The sequence below is a fragment of the Eubalaena glacialis genome, chromosome 8, assembly GCF_028564815.1.
Source record: "Eubalaena glacialis isolate mEubGla1 chromosome 8, mEubGla1.1.hap2.+ XY, whole genome shotgun sequence".
NCBI lineage: Eukaryota > Metazoa > Chordata > Mammalia > Artiodactyla > Balaenidae > Eubalaena > Eubalaena glacialis.
Window position 1 is genome coordinate 114,739,790 of NC_083723.1, and position 22,481 is coordinate 114,762,270.

At 43.9% G+C, this 22,481-nt stretch overlaps 1 protein-coding gene across 2 annotated transcripts in view; it reads left to right on the forward strand.

Moving 5' to 3' along the window:
• The window catches only part of TBXAS1 (thromboxane A synthase 1), a 149,499-nt gene that overhangs the window by 61,087 nt on the left and 65,931 nt on the right, over window positions 1-22,481 (forward strand). Inside the window, exons 4-5 of one of the 2 annotated variants that reach the window (XM_061198097.1) lie at window positions 5,430-5,526; window positions 13,764-13,880. In XM_061198097.1, coding sequence (XP_061054080.1) covers window positions 5,430-5,526; window positions 13,764-13,880 — 214 coding nt within the window. The remainder of the gene's footprint in view (window positions 1-5,429; window positions 5,527-13,763; window positions 13,881-22,481) is intronic. The other variant, XM_061198099.1, reaches the window with a different exon arrangement.

The window sequence follows — 22,481 nt, forward strand, 5'->3', positions numbered from 1 at the left end:
AGGACACCTTTCATTTGAATGTAGAAGTATTATCTTGTTTTTTTTGAAAAACAAAAAAAATTATCTTGGTAATAACTAAATCAATACAAATATATTACCAAAGTATGTGTGCATCCCAATGTACATGTTTCCTTTTAGATCTAAGAATTTAAGGAAATGAGGATGGGTGTGAATTTTAGTTAAATATAAAGCAGGGTTTTTAACATGGGGTTTGTGGGTCTCCCAATCTGGTTACTGTCAATCAATCAGAATCTCCTGCAGAGCTTATTAAATTTAGAGGGGACTGGGTCCCACCCCAGAGATTCTGGCCAGGTAGGTCTGGCTAGGTCCAGACATCATTATTTTCTGAATGCTTGGCAGGTGGTTTTGATCAGTCGTTGAGGCTGAAAACAACTGCCCTAGGACAGTGTTTCTTGAAATCTGGGAGTAGTCATCTTGCATCAGAATCTGGAGAGCCTGTTAAAATGCAGATTCCTAGGCCCCTCCCAGGCCTACTATATCTGCTCCAGTGAGGAGCAGAGCTGTGACTCTATAGTTTAATAAGCTCCCAAGTGACTTTTATACATTTTAAATTTGGGGGGCTTCCCTGGTGGTCCAGTGGTAAAGAATCTGCTTTACAATGCAGGGGGCGTGGGTTTGATCCCTGGTCAGGGAACTAAGATCCCACATGCTGCAGGGCAACTAAGCCTGCGTGCCACAACTACTGAGCCCGCGCGCCTCAACGAGAGAGCCCGCGTGCCACAAACTACAGAGCCCCCGCGCCCTGGAGCCTGTGCGCCACAACTAGAGAAGACCCACACGCCACAACTAGAGAGAAGCCCGTGCGCCGCAATGAAAGATACTGTGTGCCGCAACTAAGACCCGACGCAGCCAAAAATAAATAAAATAAATAAATAAATAATAAATCAATCTTAAAAAAATAACCATTTAAAATTTTTGATCTAATTATAGATTTACAGGAAGTTGCAAAGAATGTACAAAGAGATCCTGTGTACCATTTACCCAGTTTCCCCCAATGGTAACCTCTTGCATAACTATAGTACATTATCAAAACTAGAAAACTGACATTGGTACAAACCATAATACCTATTCAGATTTTATCAGATTTACATGCACTTGTGTATGTGTGTGTCTGTGTGTGTGTGTAGAGTGCTATGCAGTTTTATCACGTGTAGGTTTGTGTAACCACTACCACACAGCTAAGATACAAAACTGTTCCATCACCACAAGGCTCTCTAGTTTTACCTTTTATAGCCATACCACCCCATCACACACACACACACACACACACACACACACACACATCCCTATCCTTTGGAACCTACTAATCTCTTCCCAATCTCTATAATTTTGTTATTTCAAAAATGTTATATAAATGAAATCATATAATATGCAAGCTTTCTAGGTTGGCTTTTTTCACACACATAATTCCCTTGAGATCTATCCAGATCATTGCATGCTTCAATAGCTTGAGGTTTTTTTTTTATTGCTACATAGTATTCCGTTGTATGGATGTATCACAGTTTGTTTTACAATCACCAGCTGAAGAACATTTGAGCTGTTTTCAGTTTTTGTTTATTACTAATAAAGGTGCTATGAATATTCATGTGCATGTTTTATGAGAACATAAGTTTTCATTTCTCTAGGACAAATGCCCAAGAGCACAATTGCTGGGTCATATGGTAAATACATGTTTAGTTTTATAAGCAACTGCCAAACTATTTTCCAAAGTGACTGTAATGTTTTATGTTCATGTCAGCAATGTATGAATGATTCGGTTTCTCCACATGCTCATTAGCATTTAATGCTATTTTTAAAAAATTTTAGCCATTTTGAGAGATGTATAATGAGATCTCATTGTGGTTTTAATTTGCATTTCTTTAATGGCCTAATGATGTTGAACATCTTTTCATGTGCTTACTTGGCATCCATGTATCCTTTTCAGTGAAATGTTTGTTCATGTCTTTTGCCCATTTTTTTTTTTTTTTTTAAAGATTTTTATTGATTGATTGATTGCTGTGTTGGGTCTTTGTTTCTGTGCTAGGGCTTCCTCTAGTTGCGGCAAGCGGGGGCCACTCTTCATCGCGGTGCGCGGGCCTCTCACTGTCGCGGCCTCTCTTGTTGCGGAGCACAGGCTCCAGACGCGCAGGCTCAGTAGTTGTGGCTCACGGGCCTAGTTGCTCCGCGGCATGTGGGATCTTCCCAGACCAGGGCTCGAACCCGTGTCCCCTGCATTAGCAGGCAGATTCTCAACCACTGCGCCACCAGGGAGGCCCTTGCCCATTTTTTAACTGGAGTTTTTGTTTTTTAACTGTTGAGTTTTGAAAGTTCTTCATATATTCTAGATGTGAGTCCTTTGTCAGATGTATGGTTTGCAAATATTTTATTCCAGTCTGTTGACTGTCTTTTCATCTTCTTAGCAGGTCTTTCAAAGAGCAATTTTTTATGACATCCAATTTATTGATTTATGTCTCTTATGGATTGTACTTTTGGTGTCAAGTCTAAAAACTGTTTGCCTAGTCCTAGATCCCAAAGATTTTCTCCTGATTTTTCTAAAAGTTTTGTTTTACATTTAAGCTCGTGATCCATTTTGAGTTGATTTTTTATATAAGGTGTGAGGTTCATTTTTTGGCCAATGTATTGGCCAAATTTTTAAAAAATTCTATCATGATTTATTCCAAAAAATGTTTTTGTATATCACTTTTTACAGCATAATTTTCTTAGTGGTTACATAAATGTACGTGCTTAATTTATCACTATCTACTGGTATCAATGCTTTACCACTCCGAGTAACGTGAGGAAAACTTATTTTCATTTTGATCCCTTTATCCTCTTTAGTTTTAAAATATAATTATCTTACGTATTTTCTCTAAATATATTGAACACCATATCAGATGGTGTTATAATTTTTGCTTCAATCATCAAATTTAAGAAACATAATTGTTTACCCACTCCATTGTTCTTCTTTCCTTTCCTTTCTGAAGTTCCAAGATTTCTTCTGTTATCATTTTCCTTCTGTTTGGAGAACTTCCTTTAGCCATTCTTTTTGGTTTTGGGGGGGCGGTTGTTTGTTATTTTTGTTGTTGTTGTTTTCTTTTTGGCTGCATTGGGTCTTCGTTGCTGCGCGCGGGCTTTCTCTAGTTGTGGCGAGCGGGGACTGCTCTTCGTTGCGGTGTGCGGGCTTCCCATTGTGGTGGCTTCTCTTGTTGAGGGCCATGGGCTCTAAGTGCGCAGGCTTCAGTAGTTGAGGCGTGTGGGCTCAATAGTTGTGGTGGGCAGGCTTAGTTGCTCTGCAGCATGTGGGATCTTCCTGGACCGGGGAGCAAACCCGTGTCCCCTGCATTGGCAGGCAGATTCTTAACCACTGCACCATCAGAGAAGTTCCCTTTAGCCACTCTCGAAGGGTAAGTCTGTTTGTGACAAATTATCTTAGTTTTCCTTCATCTGAAAATATTGTTATTTTCTCACCTTTCCTGAAGGATATTTTCACCAGATGTAGAACTTGTGGTGGACAGTTTTCTTCTTTCAGCATTTGAAAAATGTGTCACTTCCTTCTGGCCTCCATGGTTTCTGAGGAGAAATCTGCTCTCCTTTAATTGGTGTTCCCTATAAATAATATGTTATTTTTTCTCTGGCTGCTTTCAAGATTTTTTCTATTTTTTAGTTTTCAGAAGTTTAGTTATGATGTGTCTTGGCATGAATTTCTCTGGGTTCCTCCTACCTGGGGTTCACTCAGCTTCTTGAATCTGTAAGTTTTTGCCTTTTGCCAAATTGGAGACATTTTCAGCCATTGTTTTTTCAAACCCAGGTGACATTTTAAGTTTGAGAAACATTGCTCTAGAGTGGGCTTCAAGGGTCCAAGAACACCTCAAATTTTATCTTAAAATGCTGTGAATGTCCATTTTTCTTAGGAGAATGTCCACAGCTTTCACTAGATTCTCAAAAAATTCCATGACACACCCCATAAAGTTTACAAAAGCATTGGTTTATGGTCTTATTGGGTTATTTTTGGTCTTCTTGGCTAAAACCAATTTTTAAAAACTAGTTAGTATTCTTTCTTCTACCACATCTGTTGAATTCCTGTGTCCCAAAGGTTTCTCTAACCGTTTTGGGAAATATGATCACTCAGATGAATATTTCTGAGTGCCTGACATGTGCCAGACAAATATTTTTTTTCCCTTAGTTAGTGAGAAGGGGAAGAGTTAAAACATTAAAGACACTTTTAGCTCATGAAAAGTTTTAAGTAACTAAGAAATCAAAGTAAACTTTGCTGCTTTCATGTCGTGTGACTTTGTTCCTTACTGCTCTGAGCTGGATATGCCAGCGATCACATTACATCCTGAAAATATAATTCCATATACAGTACTAAAAACATGGCATTATACAATGGGCCCACTTGTCATCACTCTAGTTTGCTTTATACAGTTGGTAGCCAAGCACACATAGTTCCTCCAAGCAGTCTTGTCCCTGGACAATTGCACAACTGATTCGTCTGCCTGGTACACCCTCACTCCTCTTTGCCACCCACCTTCCTGGAGTAACTCTTGCTCATCTTTCAGAACTCACTTCAGGAAGCACCACCTCTAGGAAGACTTCATTCTCTCTTCTCCAGGGGTTAAGTTGGGTGTGTCTCCAATGTCACCCATGCTTGCCAGATGTCACAGTGTATGGTGATTACCTAATTGTCACTGCCACCAGACTGTGAGACCCTTGGAGGCTGTGACTGGGTCTGCATGCTTTTGTGCCCCCAGCACTTTAGTAAACATAACATGGCCTTAAGCGCAGCTTCCTGTGGGAATTCACCACCACCACTGACTGGCTAGGCCTTTCCTCCATTTCTTCATTAGTGTCATAAGTATCTCTTGAGCTCCTTCACATGTAGGTGTAGCAACCACATGTTCAACCCTTCCCCAGCAGGCTTAATCGTTCCTGAATTCTCACAGGTGTTTACTAATTCACTTTAGACTCTTTCCAACAACCAGTATACAAGTTACTGGTCTTCTCTTGCTAGAATGCCTATCTCCCTCGTTTTGGAAAACATGGACAACACTGACCTCTGCCATTTTCCTCCTTGGTCTTACTACTGGATCTTATGAATTCCTTATTATTGTGTTTAAATTTATAGATCTGTCTTTCCTATCAAGGTATGAGCTCCTTGGGGGTAAAGACTGTATCTTATCCATCCCAGAGTCTCCAGGGACTGGTACAAGGCAGGATTCCATAAATGTTTGTGGAATGAAGTTTGGTGTTAGATCATCACAGCTCTGCTCTTCCTCAAGTTTAGCACATGCATTTCCTCATCTTCTCCACACCTTTACCTCCTATTTATCTTTTATCCTTCGTTCTAAGCCACTGTGAATTCTTTATGGAAAGGAGAAGAGGGCAGATAAATACACCACATTTTAAAGTAATTTTCTTATTCCTCCCAGGTACTATCTTGGTCGTCGGATGTTTATTGTTATCTCTGACCCAGACATGATCAAGCAGGTGTTGGTTGAGAAGTTCAGTAACTTCACCAACAGAATGGTATGTAATTTTCTTTCTTCGTATGGACGGATGGGGAATCATTCTAAGATGCAAGGACAGCACATCATGTCTAACAGGGATGTGATTGGGCCTTTTGTAGGGTTTAGATCAGTTCAACTCAAAACTGTGCTCCCCAGTGAATTCGAGTTTTCAAAAGAGATGTGTAGGACTGCTACAAAAGAATGGCATTTACATTTAAGAAACGCTTCAAGAAAGCTAAAGCTCAAGAGGAGTTGGGGCTAATAAAATTCTAAAACCGGGAGGGTTTTTAAAGCTGTGTTCAAAGCTAGAGGAATCCAGAGGGTCAAGTGACCTCAGTCAAGTGACCGAGGAAGACCGAGCAAGGTTAATAAATATCAGGGGGAATGCAAAATATCAAGCTTCCCGTGCTTACATCCTTCCCAGAGAGTATAAACATCTTAAGGCTGGAAAAAGAAGACAAGTAACATTACGAGGGAAATTCATCCCCAAGTAACAAGTCTCTAACCCACTAAAGGATGTACATACTCCATCTTTTTTTGAAAGCACATACCCTGCTTTTTATCTTTGATGAGAAATCCCAAAGCATGGAAGAGGTGACAGAAAATGGCAAAGCTCAGTGCTGTCCATATTTTCCAAAAATGAGGAGATGAGAATTCTAGTAGAGATGATCAATAACTTTCATGTTGATTTTTGGAAAAAGTCTAAAGTGAGTTAACAAATAGTTGCTTGTGAGAATTCAGAGAATCACTATGCGCCAACCATTTTTTTTTTTTTTTGGCAAATTAAACTCATCTTCCATTCTTATAGGAGTAGTGAGCAATGTGTGTACTCTTTTGTTGGTTATTTGACAAACTTCTGCACACTTGCCATATATACCAGGCACTGTCTAGGTAACGATTAGAAAGAGAGAGAAAACTCAGTCTCGTCCTTGAGGAGCTTATAGTCTAGTGACAGAGGCAAAGAGGAAAGAGACCAGTACAATACGGTACGGTGAGCATGGAAAACACTGCACCATCCAGGATGGGAACCAGGAAAGGCTTATTAGACGTAAGGTGCCTGGGACTGAGTCTTAAAGAAATTAGCAGTAGCCCCCTAGCTTTCTGTACTGGTTGAGCTGTCCAGAGTGTTTTTTTTTTTTTTCATTCAATTTCACAGGAATTTATGAGACTGGTACAATTATCATCTGTATTTTACTGACAAAGATACTAAGGCTCAGGTTAAGTGACAGCCCTGGTCATATGACTAACAGGAGGAAGACTAATAGGATTTATGTGCCATCTCCCAACTCAAGTCCAGGGTTCTTTTTACTGTCACTATTGTAACACTGCCTAGGTGACATCTCTGGATTATCAAGGTTTCATTGAGTAAGTGTTACTCGCCCCAAACACACTTATCTTCCGGCCCCAGAGCACCATGCACACTTCCAGGCGCCACATGGCCACTAGAAGGCGATGATCTGGGAGGGGGTGATCGCCTGGCCTGCTAACTCCTCCATCACCTCAGAATGGCTGAAGGAAACGCAGAAGCTTAGCCACTTCTCTGCCTCCGTTTGCTTCTCTCCCCAAATACTCTGTTGTTACTCCCCCGTTCAAAGTCCCCTGAAGGTTTTTGTGGCCTTGGGATTTTAGAGACTGAGTCTGATGGTTAAAGGCAGTCATAGATTGCTGCTCCCCCAGACTCAGCAAGGAAGGTTGATTAGAGAAACAGAGGAAGCCAGTGAAACAGAGGAAGCCAGTGAGTCAAGGGCCCTGACCGCCAAGCCGCGTCCTGGCAGGCATGGAAAGCACTCCAAGGGCTGCCACGGCTCTTGGCCACGGCTGAGCCTCTGCGCAGTGAGATGGGACACGTCAGCCATGTGTCTCCATATTGTCATGTTCACATGACATCCAAGATGTAACCAAGGTATAAGACCCCTCGAGCTGACCTGGAATAGGGCTGCTCTCTGACTGATGTCCTGGGGGCAGACACATACTCAAAATACACGTTCAAGCAGAGGGGACCAAGTCAAGCTGCCCAGTTTCAGTCCATTTCTCCTCCAAGCCATGTGTCTACCCTCCCTATTTTTCCCCACCCCCTGACTAAGATCTCTAGGCCCCAACCTCCAGAATGTGGTTCTAATTTCCTTCTTTCACTCAACACAGTGTCCTCAAGACAAAGTTCAAGTTCCTCAGGTGAGATTTAAGGGCCCCTATAATTTAGATCCATTACATATGCTCCCACCTCAGCTCTCACGGCTCCCCAGTACAAGCAGTCACCCCAGCTGGAGCGGCCTCTCCATTCTCTCTGCAACCTCTCCAGAAAGCCCTGCCCCAGTGCCTTTGCTCATGCTGACACTGCCACTAGAATTGGAGACAGCACAGCAGTGGGTCTTATATTTACTAGCAATGTGAACTTGAACAAATTACTTCTTTAAGACTCTCCTTCTTCCTTTGGAAAACAGGGATATGCTCTGCCTTACTGGGCTGTTGTAAGGCTAAATGAGATTATGTGTATAAGTCCTGCTTTACACGCAGGCGAGACAAGTTTTCACCGTGCATTAGCTGCTATTAACAAGAAGATCCTCCACCTCTCCTACACGCATCCAAACCCTTGGTATTCTTCCAGGTTCTCTTCAAATTCTGCTCCCCCCATGAAGCTTTCCCTACCTCAACCCTCATTTACTTTTCCCCTTCTCTGAACGCTAACAGCATTGATCATCTGCATCACTCATTTTCACAATCGCTCCCATCGTGCCTTCTACTATTTACCATGAATGAATGCATGGCTTTCACCCTAACTTGATTAACTTTAAGCCTTGTCCTTCTTTTTTTATACCCCAGGGCCCAAACACATAATGACTACTCAGTATCCGATATATTCTTGTTCAAGCTGAATTGACTCTCCATCAACTTGACATTCTCCCCAGATGAACAAGGTAGTACCTGGAGATTCAATACGTACATCCTCTTGTAGGTCATTCACAAACATGTAAAAAGATCCATCAAAGATTAGATCTCTAAGAAACGCCAATGTTTATAATTTTCCATCTGGGAATGTAGCCACTTAGCTTTAGCTTTGTTTATGGTCTTTAAGCCAATCCCATATTCATGATGAAACAACGCTTAGTGACTCAATCTTCAAAAAACCAACTTTAGAGTGGGATTTTCTCACAGGTTTTGAAAGTCAAATTAAATTGGGTTCTGTGGTTCCCTCTTACCCATATGCTTATTTATCTGCTCAAAGAACTCAAGGAGATTAGCGAGGCATGATTTTTTCTTCCTGACACCATGCCACCTTCCCTCTAATAAGCCATGTTTACTTAAGTGTTCAGCGATTCAGCTTTATTATACATTCATTCAGTAAACATTAAACGCTTACTCCATGCAAGCTTCTAGCAAATGGTCCCTTGTGGTACTGAAAATACCTCAACATATTAGTTTGATACATGAAGTGAAAAGGAACTTAAATAACACATGATTTCATTTTCCAACTGTAAGAACCCATCTCTGCTCACAAATCCAGGCTTGACTCATGTGTGCCCCTGACAGCCTACGAAGAGCGGCCGGGATGGGGAAGCTGGGTTTCGCTCTGAAATTTGGTGTGACCTGTAGGCATCCCATGAGGGACTGATAGAGCACATTGGCTGGAGTTGGGATGACACCACAGGGAACTCCCTGACATAAGTCAGTATTGAGCAAGTATTTGAATTCAAAAATTGTCGAATGATATATTTTTTTGCAATTCAAGAACACCGGGCTGAGACGGGAATAAAGACACAGACCTACTAGAGAATGGACTTGGGGATATGGGGAGGGGGAAGGGTAAGATGTGACAGGGTGAGAGAGTGGCATGGGCATATATACACTACTAAATGTAAAATAGATAGCTAGTGGGAGGCAGTCGCATAGCACAGGGAGATCAGCTCGGTGCTTTGTGACCACCTAGAGGGGTGGGATAGGGAGGGTGGGAGGGAGGGAGACGCAAGAGGGAAGAGATATGGGAACATATGTATATGTATAACTGATTCACTTTGTTATAAAGCAGAAACTAACACACCATTGTAAAGCAATTATACTCCAATAAAGATGTTAAAAAAAAAAAAAAAAGAACACCGGGCTGAACAGACTCTACGGCTTGGACCCAGGGTGGCAGTTCCTATATCACGCTTTCCCATTCACATTTTCGAGGCTCTCAGTTCCATGGAACGTGACTGCTCTCTCTTGCCCATTTTCCGAATGGACCCCTTGGGCCTCTATCACTGCCCTCAACACTTCCTCAAGTTGCTTCCAGTGGTGCAACCACAGTTTATCTTTAAACCCCCATCAGTCTCCTTAGCATGGATAGAACCTCAGTTGCCCCGGCACCTCTGGACTTGGCTATTTTTATGCAGGTATTTTTAATTAGCTCCTTCTCGCTATCGGGTACTCAATGAAGCCACGCGGGCAGCTCTTTTTTTATTATCTGCGGAAACTGGAGCCGGGTCCACCTGATTCAGCAGAAATGGTCCTAACCAGCAGTAGAATGCTGTACTCCTGGCCTGTCCTTAAGGCCCAGAGTTGGGGAAGCCGTGGGAAGGGTGCTAAGAGGTAGGGAGGCGTTTGGCCCATGTTGGGTTGGTCTAGTTGGATACGGGAACGGAGAGGGTGTGTTTGAACACTAAACCTGCTGCCAGGAGCTCTGAGCCCTGGTCTGAGATGAGCACGGCGAGCAGGTCAGGCAGCAGGCATGCCCACTGCCAGGTTCCATCACATGTTTGTGGAGTGGAGTGGAAGGTGGTGGTGGTCACCCGTGTGTGGGGTGAGGTGCCAGCCCTCAGGGCCTCACAGGCAACATGGGGGTCAACTCTCCCGGCACAGGTTCACACCATCGACTCACATCTAAAGCCACGGGATAGATTTGGGGAGTGGTTTTATTCAGGAGCCCCAGGGCCTGGCTCCCCAGGTACAGCCTCTCCAAGGCTACTTTCACCCTCTCACCACGCGGATGTCGGAATCATAGGACGAGTTCCTGTGAAACCACGCCGCGCTCGGCACTGGCAAAGATTGCTAAAGCTCTGAGGCAAATACGGCACTGGAAACCTTATTACCCCCTGTGTCCGCAGCAGTGCCCCATCCCGGGAGCAGGATCGCGCGGCTGGTCACAGAGCTCGGGAGCCAGGCAAACTCCACCCGGGGCTCCAGATGGACCGGGCAACCCGCGCTGGGCCCCCAGGGACCTGCCCGCTGCTACCCACAAGGGACAGAGGGGCCTCAGGAAGTTAGCCACGAATGTGCCTCTCCCACACCTGCAACAAGGACCCTCTCCACCAACAGCTTTTGAAAACTAGCTCATCTAGAGTTTCTGGTCCCCTTTCTCTTAAATAAAACATCGAGTAAAAGAAAACATTCTGGTTTTCAAATGTGTGCAGGGAGATTTAAGTTTAAGTGAGAATGGTTTGGCCCATGACTTAGGGAAGCTCTCGTCACTGCAGTCAAAACCTGACTACTTTTTTCAGCTTTGCATTTCTTTTTTTTTAGTAAATTTACTTATTTATGTTTGGCTGCGTTGGGTTTTCGTTGCTGCGCGCGGGCTTTCTCTAGTTGCAGCAAGCGGGGGCTACTCTTCGTTGCTGTGCGCGGGCTTCTCATTGCGGTGGTTTCTCTTGTTGCGGAGCACGGGCTCCAGGCACGTGGGCTTCAGTAGTTGTGGCACTCGGGCTCAGTAGTTGTGGCTCACGGGCTCTAGAGCACAGGTTCAGTAGTTGTGGTGCACGGGCTTAGCTGCTCCGCGGCATGTGGGATCTTCCCGGACCAGGGCTCGAACACGTGTCCCCTGCATTGGCAGGCAGATTCTCAACCACTGCACCACCAGGGAAGTCCCTCCTTTTTTTTAACATCTTTATTGGAGAAGGGTCAACTCACATGATAGGTCCACAGCTCCGAGAGGCAGAAGTTCTTACTTAAAGACCAAAGAGACTGCAGAGAATCAGAAACCCAGGTGTGCAACCTCATTTGCCTGACCCCTGTCTATTTTGAGACAGGTCTCGTTGTTTTATGTGAAACATTGTGCTGTGCACTGGAAACCCTGCAGCCTGAGCTGGGAGCTTCTCATCCGGGGATGGGCTGCCCACAGATCACTCAAACCTCCCGTTCAGAATTTCCAAGAAGTGGGGTACAGGCTCTAGTGATAGGGGCTCATCGCTCAAGGCAGGTTATTTTTATTAGTTATTTAGACTACTGGGAAGTTCTCCTTTAGAGGAGCTGGAATTTTCCCCATAGCTTCCACTATTGAACCTAATTCTACCACCCAGGGTCCAAAAAAAGAGCCAAATCTTCTCTTCCATGTAATACGCATTCAATAGATATTTTTTAAGTACAGACTAAGGACCACAATCTGATCTTCCAAGCCTTCTCTTTCCAGCTACGCATTCTAAAATCTGTCAGGCTGTCCCCTCACTATCCGACTGCTCTTCTGAAATGACCAATTTGCCACTTTCCCTCTTCCAGTATCATATCTAGAAATGAAAATAGATCGGTTACTCTAACCAATGCCTCTGAAATCTTCCATCAGAGAATGAAGAATTCTAATGGAAGTTGTAGGCTGAAGGGAGAGTATTGTCATGGCAAGCTGGTGAGGGAGACAATGCTGACTTATTGCACAAGGGCTGGATTTGTCCTCCAAGTGCAAGATAAAAACTATCATGGAGCCAATCCTTAGGTCTAAAGGACAGACACAAAATCCAGTAAACCTTGACTCTTATCTCCAATTTCTTCTGCTTCATCAGAACCCCATAAACCACCACCCAGCTTTCCTTGGAGTGAAATGCTTTACGACAGGCAGTGTGGCACAGGACTGGTGTTTGCCAGTATACAAATATACGTAATGTACCATTTCCTCCTTTGATTCTGGAACCTAAACAAATGGGTTATGTTCTAAAAATTCCATGAAACCACAATTCTGTATAGTGACCATGGCACTCCTAAAGAATTTTATTCTAAATATAGAGAGGTATTCCTCTGCAGAAAAAATATCCCAGCAACTTGGTTCTAATATATAATTAAGTCCCCCCAGATACTTTGCAGTTATGTATTATAGCTTATTTTGAGTGTTCATATTTTATCAGAAAATTATCATTTTCCTCCGAACAGGAGTTTTTACGTGGCTTTTGAGTTATGGTGGCTGGCTTCATGTTTCAACTATAATTAAAACAGTGAAAAGAAATAGGAAAACCGTATATCACACGCAGTTCTGAAGAATGCTTTGTCCTCCCGTCCCGCTACTTCCCCTCACCCTGCAGCCCCTGGGCTCAGGGCTCTGAACAGTTGTGAGGGCCCCCAGTTTTGACCATTTGGTGGGAGTAGCTGGTCTTAGGAAAGAAGAGAATGGCCTGGGAAGAAGGGATGAGGAGACCTCATTTTCTGTGTGCTTCCAGACTCAGCTGGTCTGTCTCCTCCTCAGAGAAGGCTTCCTGGCCATTTAATCCCCTATCATTTTCTCACCTCACTGCCCTCTCTCCCCCTTCATAACACTCACTTTCCCATGAAATGTAATGACAGCTATTTGTTAGTTTAGGAGGTAACTGTCCGCTTCCCCACTAGACTATCAAACTCATTGAGGGCCAATGCAATGTCTTCTTTATTCAGCACCGTATAGCCAACTTCTCGTATATATTAGACATTCAACAAACATTCGCTGAATGAGAAGAATGAATGAATGAATGAGTGAAAGAACGCAGAAACATCATGTCAGGAAGGAGTTCTCTTGGAACAGCTCTGTTAGGGCATGCTTCTGAAAGACTCTCTTTTTCCCCTTTCCCTCTCCTCCCCCGACCCCCAGGCATATTCCAGAGACCCAGACACGAGTCTGTCAACTCCTGGCCCAACCTAACCAATCCAGCCACACAAAACCCCTTGCCAAATAGTTCAGACATGAAACTCAATCCCAGGAAAGACGAGCCCACCTCCAAGAAGCCTGCTGTTGGGTCCTCCGGGAACCCTCACTCTGCGGGGTTGCTACAGAACACACAGAAGCCGCTGAGTTGTTTACAGTGATGACCACAGAGTAACAAGATAGAATTGGGCCAGCGGCGCTTCCCCATCTGCTCCGGGTGGGTCCTCGGCCATGGATCTAGAGATCATTGTGCACGAGCCTTTATATTCTTTACATCCTTGCAAGAGAAGTCTCCTCATTATTGGTCACGGGTGACTTGAACCAGGGTGTTTGTCGTGGACTGTATTGCCACCGAGGTGGCTTGGGCTCCCTTGCGTCCTGACTCTCTGCTTATCGCTTTCCACCAGGCGTCAGGTTTGGAGCCCAAACCGGTAGCCAACAGTGTCCTGTTTTTACGCGACAAAAGATGGGAAGAGGTCAGAAGTGTCCTGACTTCTGCTTTCAGTCCTGAAAAGCTGAATGAGGTAAGACCTGGGAAACGCAGACTCTCTTCCATAGAGAGCAGGTTTCCTCTCTCCAGATTCTGATGGGAGCTGGGTCACTTTGCCGTCACCTGTCCCTTGCCCCGCCCGCTATGCCCTTCGAACCTCCCAATTATCCCCAAAGCACAGGAAACTGTACTGGAGTGTCTGCCCTTTCTCCAGCCTTCCGCAGCCCCAGTTGCCATGAATCTGTAGTGAGTCAGCAAGCGTTCAGGGAACTTCTGCTAAATCCCAAGGCTCTGCCCTGGGCACTTTGGGGGCACCCAGGAGAAAACTGGAGGGGCTCTCCTCAGACTTTCATGTGTAACAGATCACCTGAGAATCTTGTTAAAATGCAGATTCTGATGCAGTAGGTCTGGGGCGGGGCCTGAGACTCTGCATCTCTAACAAGCTCCCAGGGGATGTGGATGCTTCTGAACAATGAACCACACTGTACATAGCAAGGAACTAGAGAACATCTTGAGATGAAGGTGAGCTTTGAATCAAGTCTGAAATAGGGAAGAGATGGCCATGGATTGCTGGGAGTACGAGGATGTCCTTGGGCAGAACCCTTGGGAGGGGCAGTGGTTATGCCCAAGTTAATCTCTGTGGCCAAGTCAGAGGGCAAAGTCTCATTCACAAGATGCTCTTAAACCCGGGGCTTCCTCCTTCCCCCACCCAGGGACCCACCCTTCCCTACCAGCTGTATAAATAAAACTTACTGTTTGTCCTGCTTCCTGACCAAGTTCTCTCACACCGGAGCCTCACTGACGGCCCCTCAACTGCCGATCTGGCTTTGACATCTGTTCTGAATTCCGCAACAGCAATAGCTCATGACCGAGCCCTTGAGCCCTTCTGATGTGACGTGGCTGAAGGGTTGCCTCAGTGGGAGTCCCAGGTACATGGGCAACTCCAGAGCAAGTGCCCTTCCAGAGCCAGCCACCACGTCTAGCTGTTCCAGAATGCCTGGCCTTGGAGTGGCCTGTCTTCAGTTCAATACATGAGAGCTACTCTGAGCTTCATCTCAAGATGCTCACCCATATGGTCCTGCTGAATTCCTATAAGTCTTCTGAAGTCCCCCAGAAGACGAGAGGGTTCCAGACTTCATAATTATCCCATCCAAATACACTCAGAAACCAGAGATCCTGCCCATCCTCAGTGAGGTTTTTCTGTTGTTTTTTTTCCCTCAATGCGGTTTTGATTTGTGTTTCCATACGTAGCCTTTACATAGCCAGCTAACGCTCACACAGCTCTTACCATGTGCCAGACACCACTGTAAGGCTTCCTGTTCGTATTAGCACACTTAATCTTCACCACATCTCTGTGAGGTAAATACTATTATCAATCCCATTTTACAGATGAGGAAACTGAGGCCCATAGAGATTATGCGCTTCATGTCACATAGCTAGTAAGTGTGGCAAAGCCAAGATTAGAACCCAGTTCCAGAATGCTCTTAACCTCTCTGCTTGACTGCTTCTCCTATCTTGTTCTGAAGCTCCCTAGGACTGTCCCAGGGACTGTCTGGAGGGTGGAGGAAGGGAGAGGAAGCAAATGGGACCTCTTTGGAAAGCTAGGGGTATCAGAAGCAACACTCCTCCATTTGCTGCCTAAGTTTGGAACCAACTGAGGTATGGAAACAGGTTTCAGACAGAAATCTCCTTTCTCACTGGTAAAGCTGTTTGAGAAATGTAGCCTGCCTTCTGGTGGTGTGGGCTTGCTAATGCTTCACCCGGAGTGGGCAACTGCAGCCTCCCCCCGCAGGAGGGCGGCCGAGAGCGCACACTAACGTGGCCCCACTGGTCCCCCCAGGGCTGGCCCACGCACGCTCAGTTCCTTCTTCGCACGCCTTGGCCTGATACGGGAGGGCAGGACCCAGCCTTCCTCAGCCTCAGGTACACACTGGAGTCACCTGGGGAGCTTTGCAAACCATTGCTGTCTGGGTCCCACATCTAGATTAAATTTGTTTGGTTTGGAATGCAGCCTGGGTCTGAGGGGATTTTATAGCTCCCCAGGAGATTCTGACGTAAAGCCAGAGTTGGGAACCACCACTGGTAGAAATTACCCACAAGGAAACATGAGGAGGGGGGTGTCCTGCTACAGCTGGAACCAGGAGCCCTGCTCCACAGTTAGCCCTGTTATATACCGAGGTTTCATGGGAGAATTTGTTAGAAGGAAGGGCCTGCTTCTTTAAAAAGTTGTAAAGCATTATTTGGGTCACCTTTATTACACCTAGTCACTAAAATGTTGAGTTAACCAAAAGGGGAGGGAGCGGGGAGGAGAGGTAGGTAAACCATGGGTTGACCTCAGGAGCTCAAACATGTTGCATCACACTTCCTCATTTGTGAGTAAACAATGACTTGACAATGCTATAGATGCAGAAAGAATCTTATCATTTGTTAAAAAATAAATTGATGAAGGGTATCTTATTTTTTTTTTTTAAGTAAGAAAGAAAGTTTTTTTGACAGTGAAGAGGAAAAAAAAAAAGAATCTTATCAGGGTCTAGATTTCTTTAACACCCTACAGGATACACTCCAGAAACTGATACAGCATCATTGCCCAAACAAATTCAGTGCTCCTGAAATCCAAAGCATTTTCTCCTTTTGGTTCAGAAATCAAATTCTTAGTGCCTGAATTAGCTGCAGAAAATAGAGTTCCTCCAAGTGGTTCATAGCACTGAGATGCCTAGTAGTCATAAATAAGAGGGAGGGGAAGGGAGGGGGAGAGAAATTTTCATAGACAGATTCCCTGGGTTTTGCTTCAGATCTAGCTCATTGTTTAACATATTCTACAACTGAACTTAAAGCTCCATTGGAAATCATCTTTCTACTCAATATAGTTCAATTTAGGTTCTTGGGTTTCAGTTGAAAGGATGCCATTCCGGGCGCAGAGTTAGTCACCCTCGTCCCCAACTGTGGAGAGTTTAGACCTGGTGAACTTAAGGTGTCTGGGAGGCATCCAAGTAGATGCATCAGGCAGAAGTTGGCTGCAGATATGGAGCTCAGGAGAGAAGGGTAGGAAAGATGGTCATCAAAAACACAGACAGGGGCCACGGGGATGTAATATACAGCATAAGGAATATGATCAATGATACTGTAATAACTTTGGGGACAGATGGTTACTAGACTTATTGTGGTGATTGTTTCATAATGAATGCAAATGTCACACCAGTATGTAGTACACCTGAAACTAAGGTAATAGTGTACATCAACTATATTTCAATTTAAAAAAAAGAAAATTTTTACAAAAGAGAGAAAACACAGACATGGGTGAGGTCACCCCAGGAGTGTATACAGCATGAGAAGAGGGCTGGGGAGAACCATATATAAGTGAGGAGCAGAGAAGAGACCTACAAAGATGACTTGGGAAGAACAGCTTGAAATTGAGGTCCAGGAGAATGTGGAAGGGAAACGCTTTTCAAGGAGGAAGGAGCAGCCAAAGGTGTTAAATGCTGGTTAAATAGAAAGGAACATGAGGACTAAAAAGTTCATGACAAAGATAATAATTTTCAAATGTTAAGCCAATGTCTGTGTGTTTCATGCTCCGTAAATCATGTCCTGGATTTTCTCTCCCCCACTGAATCATTGCTTCAGAAGGAGGCGGCAGCGGGCAACGTCCAGAACAGGAGGTCTTGGCTCAGTTTTGCACATGAGGCTTTCCTGAGCCCTACTGAGACAATGGTCTTGGAGTTGGGAGCTTTGTGGGGAGTGAAAAGTTTTCCTAATTCCTAAAGCAGCTCTCTTTGCATATGAAGAGCAGGGTTTGAGGCTCTGAGCAAACCTCAAAAATATGGTGTAGAGGAGTTCTCTACACCAAAGTGTAGACCGGATGGAGGGTCTTCCTATCCTATGGAAGATGGGTGGAGGCGAGAAAGATGGGAGGGCTGGTTGCCAGACGTCAGTGTCCTGACTGCCTCCTTCCCCAGCACCCGTGACCCTCCAAGTTTCTGGATGCTTCCGTGGACTTTAACCTCACATTGGCCTTCGCTTTCTAGTCACTGGTTCTCAAACCCTGTGTTCTCAAACCCTAACTCTGCGCTGGAATGGCATTCTTTCAACTGAAATGTCATCCTTTCAACTGATTTGGGCTGTGCCCAAATCACCTAGTACCCTTGTTTAACACACATAATTCCAGCCACCCCAGGACCTACAGAATGAGAATTTCTAGGGCAACTGAGAATCTGTATGCTTTACCAGTGCCCTGGCACGATTCTGGTTAGAGCCCTGTTGGAAAGCACTGGCGATGCGAGTCTTCCTCTTGGTCCCTCGTCTGACCTTCTCAGACCCACAGATTCCCCCAGGCTTGTAAGAGCTGGGCCCCAGAACTCCACCCTCCTCCCCTGCTTTATTTTTCTCTGTGGCACTATCACCAGCTAACATTCCATTTATTTTACTTATTTTTTCTTTATTGTTAACTGTATAGCATGACGCATATAATGGGTACTCAACAGTGATTTGCTGGATGGATGGATGGATGGATGGATGGATGGATGGATGGATGGATGGGGAAATCACAGAACCAAGAAGCTTTCTACCTAAGGATATATGTTTTTTGTTGTTGTTGTTTTGTTTTTTTAATCAGTCATCAATTTTATACACATTAGTGTATACATGTCAATCCCAATCGCCCAATTCAGCACACCACCATCCCCACCCCACCGCGGTTTTCCCCCCTTGATGTCCATACGTTTGTTCTCTACATCTGTGTCTCAACTTCTGCCCTGCAAACCAGTTCATCTGTACCATTTTTCTAGGTTCCACATACATGCATTAATATACGATATTTGTTTTTCTCTTTCTGACTTACTTCACTCTGTATGACAGTCTCTAGATCTATCCACGTCTCAACAAATGACTTAATTTCGTTCCTTTTTATGGCTGAGTAATATTCCATTGTATATATGTACCACATCTTCTTTATCCATTCGTCTGTCGATGGGCATTTAGGTTGCTTCCATGACCTGGCTATTGTAAATAGTGCTGCAATGAACAGTGGGGTGCATGTGTCTTTTTGAATTACGGTTTTCTCTGGATATATGCCCAGTAGTGGGATTGCTGGATCATATGGTAATTCTAAGGATATATGTTACAACTGAGATAAAAGGGAAACAAAAGGGAAATAATTTCATCAAAGAAAAATTACGTAAGAGGATGTGACCACTTGTTGGCTTTCTCTTTAGAGGGTCTCAAGTCTATGCATATGTAGAAATAGAGAAAGCAGGTCACAGAGACGCAAAGAGGAGAAGGAGGCTCACCGAGGGCCTGGGGCAGAGGAGACAGAAGAGAGAAGCTCGGGGAACCCATGGGAGCCCGCACTCCACTCGGACATGGGAACCTGACTCAGTTTTCCCACAAATAGCTCTGGAATGTCAATAACCTCCAGTCCTTTCTGAATTAGTAAGTTGCTTTTGGACTTTTATTATCAAACTTCAGAGTTTATTCTTGAAATAAAGATGTGTTTTCCCTTGGAATTCTGAGGCTTTTTCCTTCAGCCCCTGGCAGCCTAAGTACTTTACTCCCTGTGTCTGTAGGTGTCATTAATATTCATAAAGTTCTGGATGGCACTGTCTTTATTGTGTGGATATTAGGCTGTCTTGGCCAACAGTGCCTGAAAGTTACTTTAAAATTAGCATTCTATCATGAATCCATGGTTTTATTTAAAATAAAATTGGTTTTTGGTTTACGTCTTACCAGGGATAATATACAGAGATAGAGAACCAGTGAAAATTTGATTGATGCATCCCTGATCCCGGAAGAGACCGTCAAAACCATAGTCCAGTGACAGACAAGTTATTGGGATTTATATTAAAGGATGGCTGAGCATTGCTGGGAAAACAACTGATATTTTTATTAGGGAAAATTCTGTCTGATTAGCCTATCAGAATTTTCACCCCATCTCCTAAGAGATTAATTTTTTTAAAGGGGCAACCAGTAGACTTACTTGGATTTTTACAGACTCTTTTGCTAGATTCTTTACCAAAGACTATTAATAAGTAACACTGGGATTGTGTAAAAATTTATTATGGGTCAGGAAGTAAATAGATTTAGTTTCAAGAAACAAAACTGGGGCTGAATTAATCCTTCTCTGAGGAAATACATAAATAATGGGATTCCCTGGGGACCCGGGTTAGCACTAATTTTATTTTTAAATTTTATAATTCATCTGAGAGAGGGAGAACACCATGAAATTTATGCATTTGTATATTTCTCTAAGTTCTTCTGGTTTGAAAAATATTAAATCAGTTGGAGTAAGTTTCTAAGACTCTTCTAAGATTGTGTAAGTCAGCACAAAAGTGGCAGATAACCTTCAGTGTAAGCAAGAATAAAATAATACATTTAGGAGAAAAGCACGTAAATCGTACTTATATGATGATGAACTTCAAGCTATGAATAACTACCAGGGAAAAGGATTTGAAATTGAGGATTGGAAAGGCCCCATGGTCATCTAATTCAGTAAAATATTGTAAACTGGCTTCCTCTACACATAGGGATTCACTGTGCATATTAAAAGCTTGGGGGGAAAACTGCAGTAAATAAATCTGTTTAATTTTGTTTTTTCTGGGTTCAAATAAGTTTTCAATAAGTGAAAACATGGGGAGTTAATATCATAGTCGGCTACTGAGAGAAATGAGGTGATTCAGCACTGTGCCTTTGGAGGTAGATTTCATGGGGAACTCCATTACCAAGTACTTCTAGCAGAGACCAAGCTCCACATTGGATGGACCACGGATCCAACCCAATATGGCAGCTCAAATCTTCTCAGTCCTCAAAGCCCAATAAAAGTGATGGACATTTGCTCATTTGTCCAGATAACTAAGCTGATGGTGACCCACTGAGTGGATAGAAGAGACCTGGCAGCTCCAAACAGGAGAGCCTGAAGCTGGCTGTGTGTGTCACCCAAGAGTAAGAGCCAATCATATCTCTGCACATGGGGACTCAGCTAAAGAAAAGTCAGACTGGACTTCCCTGGTGGCGCAGTGGTTAAGAACCCGTCTGCCAATGCAGGGGACACGGGTTCGAGCCCTGGTCTGGGAAGATCCCACATGCTGCGGAGCAGCTAAGCCCATGCACCACAACTACTGAGCCTGCGCTCTAGAGCCTGCAAGCCACAACTACTGAAGCCCAAGCACCTAGAGCCTGTGCTCCAGAACAAGAGAAGCCACCGCAATGAGAAGCCCGCACACCGCAACTAGAGAAAGCCCGCGCGCAGCATCAAAGACCCAACGCAGCCAGAAAAAAAAAAAAAAAAGAATTAGCTTCAGGATTTTTAATGACCTTTAAATCGCACATAATAAAATCTTGATTGACCAGACTATTTTTAAAAAAAAGAAAAAAGAAAGAAAGAAAAGTCAGAAAATCAGACCTACAGGGAAGGCTGGTATCCCTCCCAGTCACCGCTGCTCCAGCTCAATGCCTAATTTTTCACTTTCATCCAGATGTTTCCTGTCAGGAAGACACAGTCAATAATGTACGAATCTTAAAGGCGGAGACAGATGTGGTTATTATTCCCTCTAGGCCTTTCCTGCCTTGGAGAAGACATATTGCTCGGGAATGACTACAATTTTTAAAAATTTAAGTTGATCTGGCCAGCTTATGAGTAAATGCCTAGCCATGACCATTTCAGAGCAAAAGTCTTTGCAGAATTACAGTCATCATCACAGTTTAGTTTGGCCTTTAAATTTTCACTGTAAACGCTTCAGACAATCACGCACGAGGGCTTCTGTAACAGAACATGGTCTTCCTGCAGTGTTGGAGCAAGCAGCTTTCTCTGGGCTGCATCAGCCTCCAGAAGCCTATTTTTAATATTTGCTTTTATTTCTTAATCCTTCCAGACAATAAAAATGAAAGTCATTATAACCAAGTACGGCTGTGGTAATAAATACTTCAGAGTCCAAAAATACATTGTCCCTGCCTGACCAGTTGCCCAGTTTCCAGAACATCTAGGTTTTTATCTAGCAGCAAGAGACCATTATCCTGCAACACAGATGTATTCCACTGACACCTAGTCTCCTAATTAAAATTGGTATAATGATGGCCTGTTTAAATTCTGGTTAAACATGTTCCTTTTCCATTTGCATTCAAAAGAAAACATAACTCCTCATCATGGGCACCCCATCCTGGGTTATAATTTGGTTTTCCTTTGCCAGCATCATAATATCACTCCGACTTGCCGCTGGTTAAATCTAAAAGAGCATCTAAACGTGCCTCCCAGCTTGCCTGTTGCTTGGCAACACCAGTGGCCACCACCTCATCAGGGTGAGTTCTCATTGGTCACAACTCTTGACAGGAGCCACTGACTTATTAGAAATGACACTTGATTATTCACCTAGACAGCTAGAGCTGATACTTACCAGCAGGAGATTTTGCATAAAATAAGTCATGGATGTTTTTAATGTCTGGGTGGCAGAAGGAGGCTGTAAGTTTCGTTAACTGGTATTAATTTAACATTTATTAGTCACCAGTGTAGAGCACTCTAACATATTACTTTTCTATTTTCTAATCCAACAATATGTTTAAATACCATCTCCCATCTCCGTTAGCTGACCCTTATTTATTCAGAAAATCCCCCCTCTGATATGAGTTCCCAAACAGCATTATAAACAGGTCT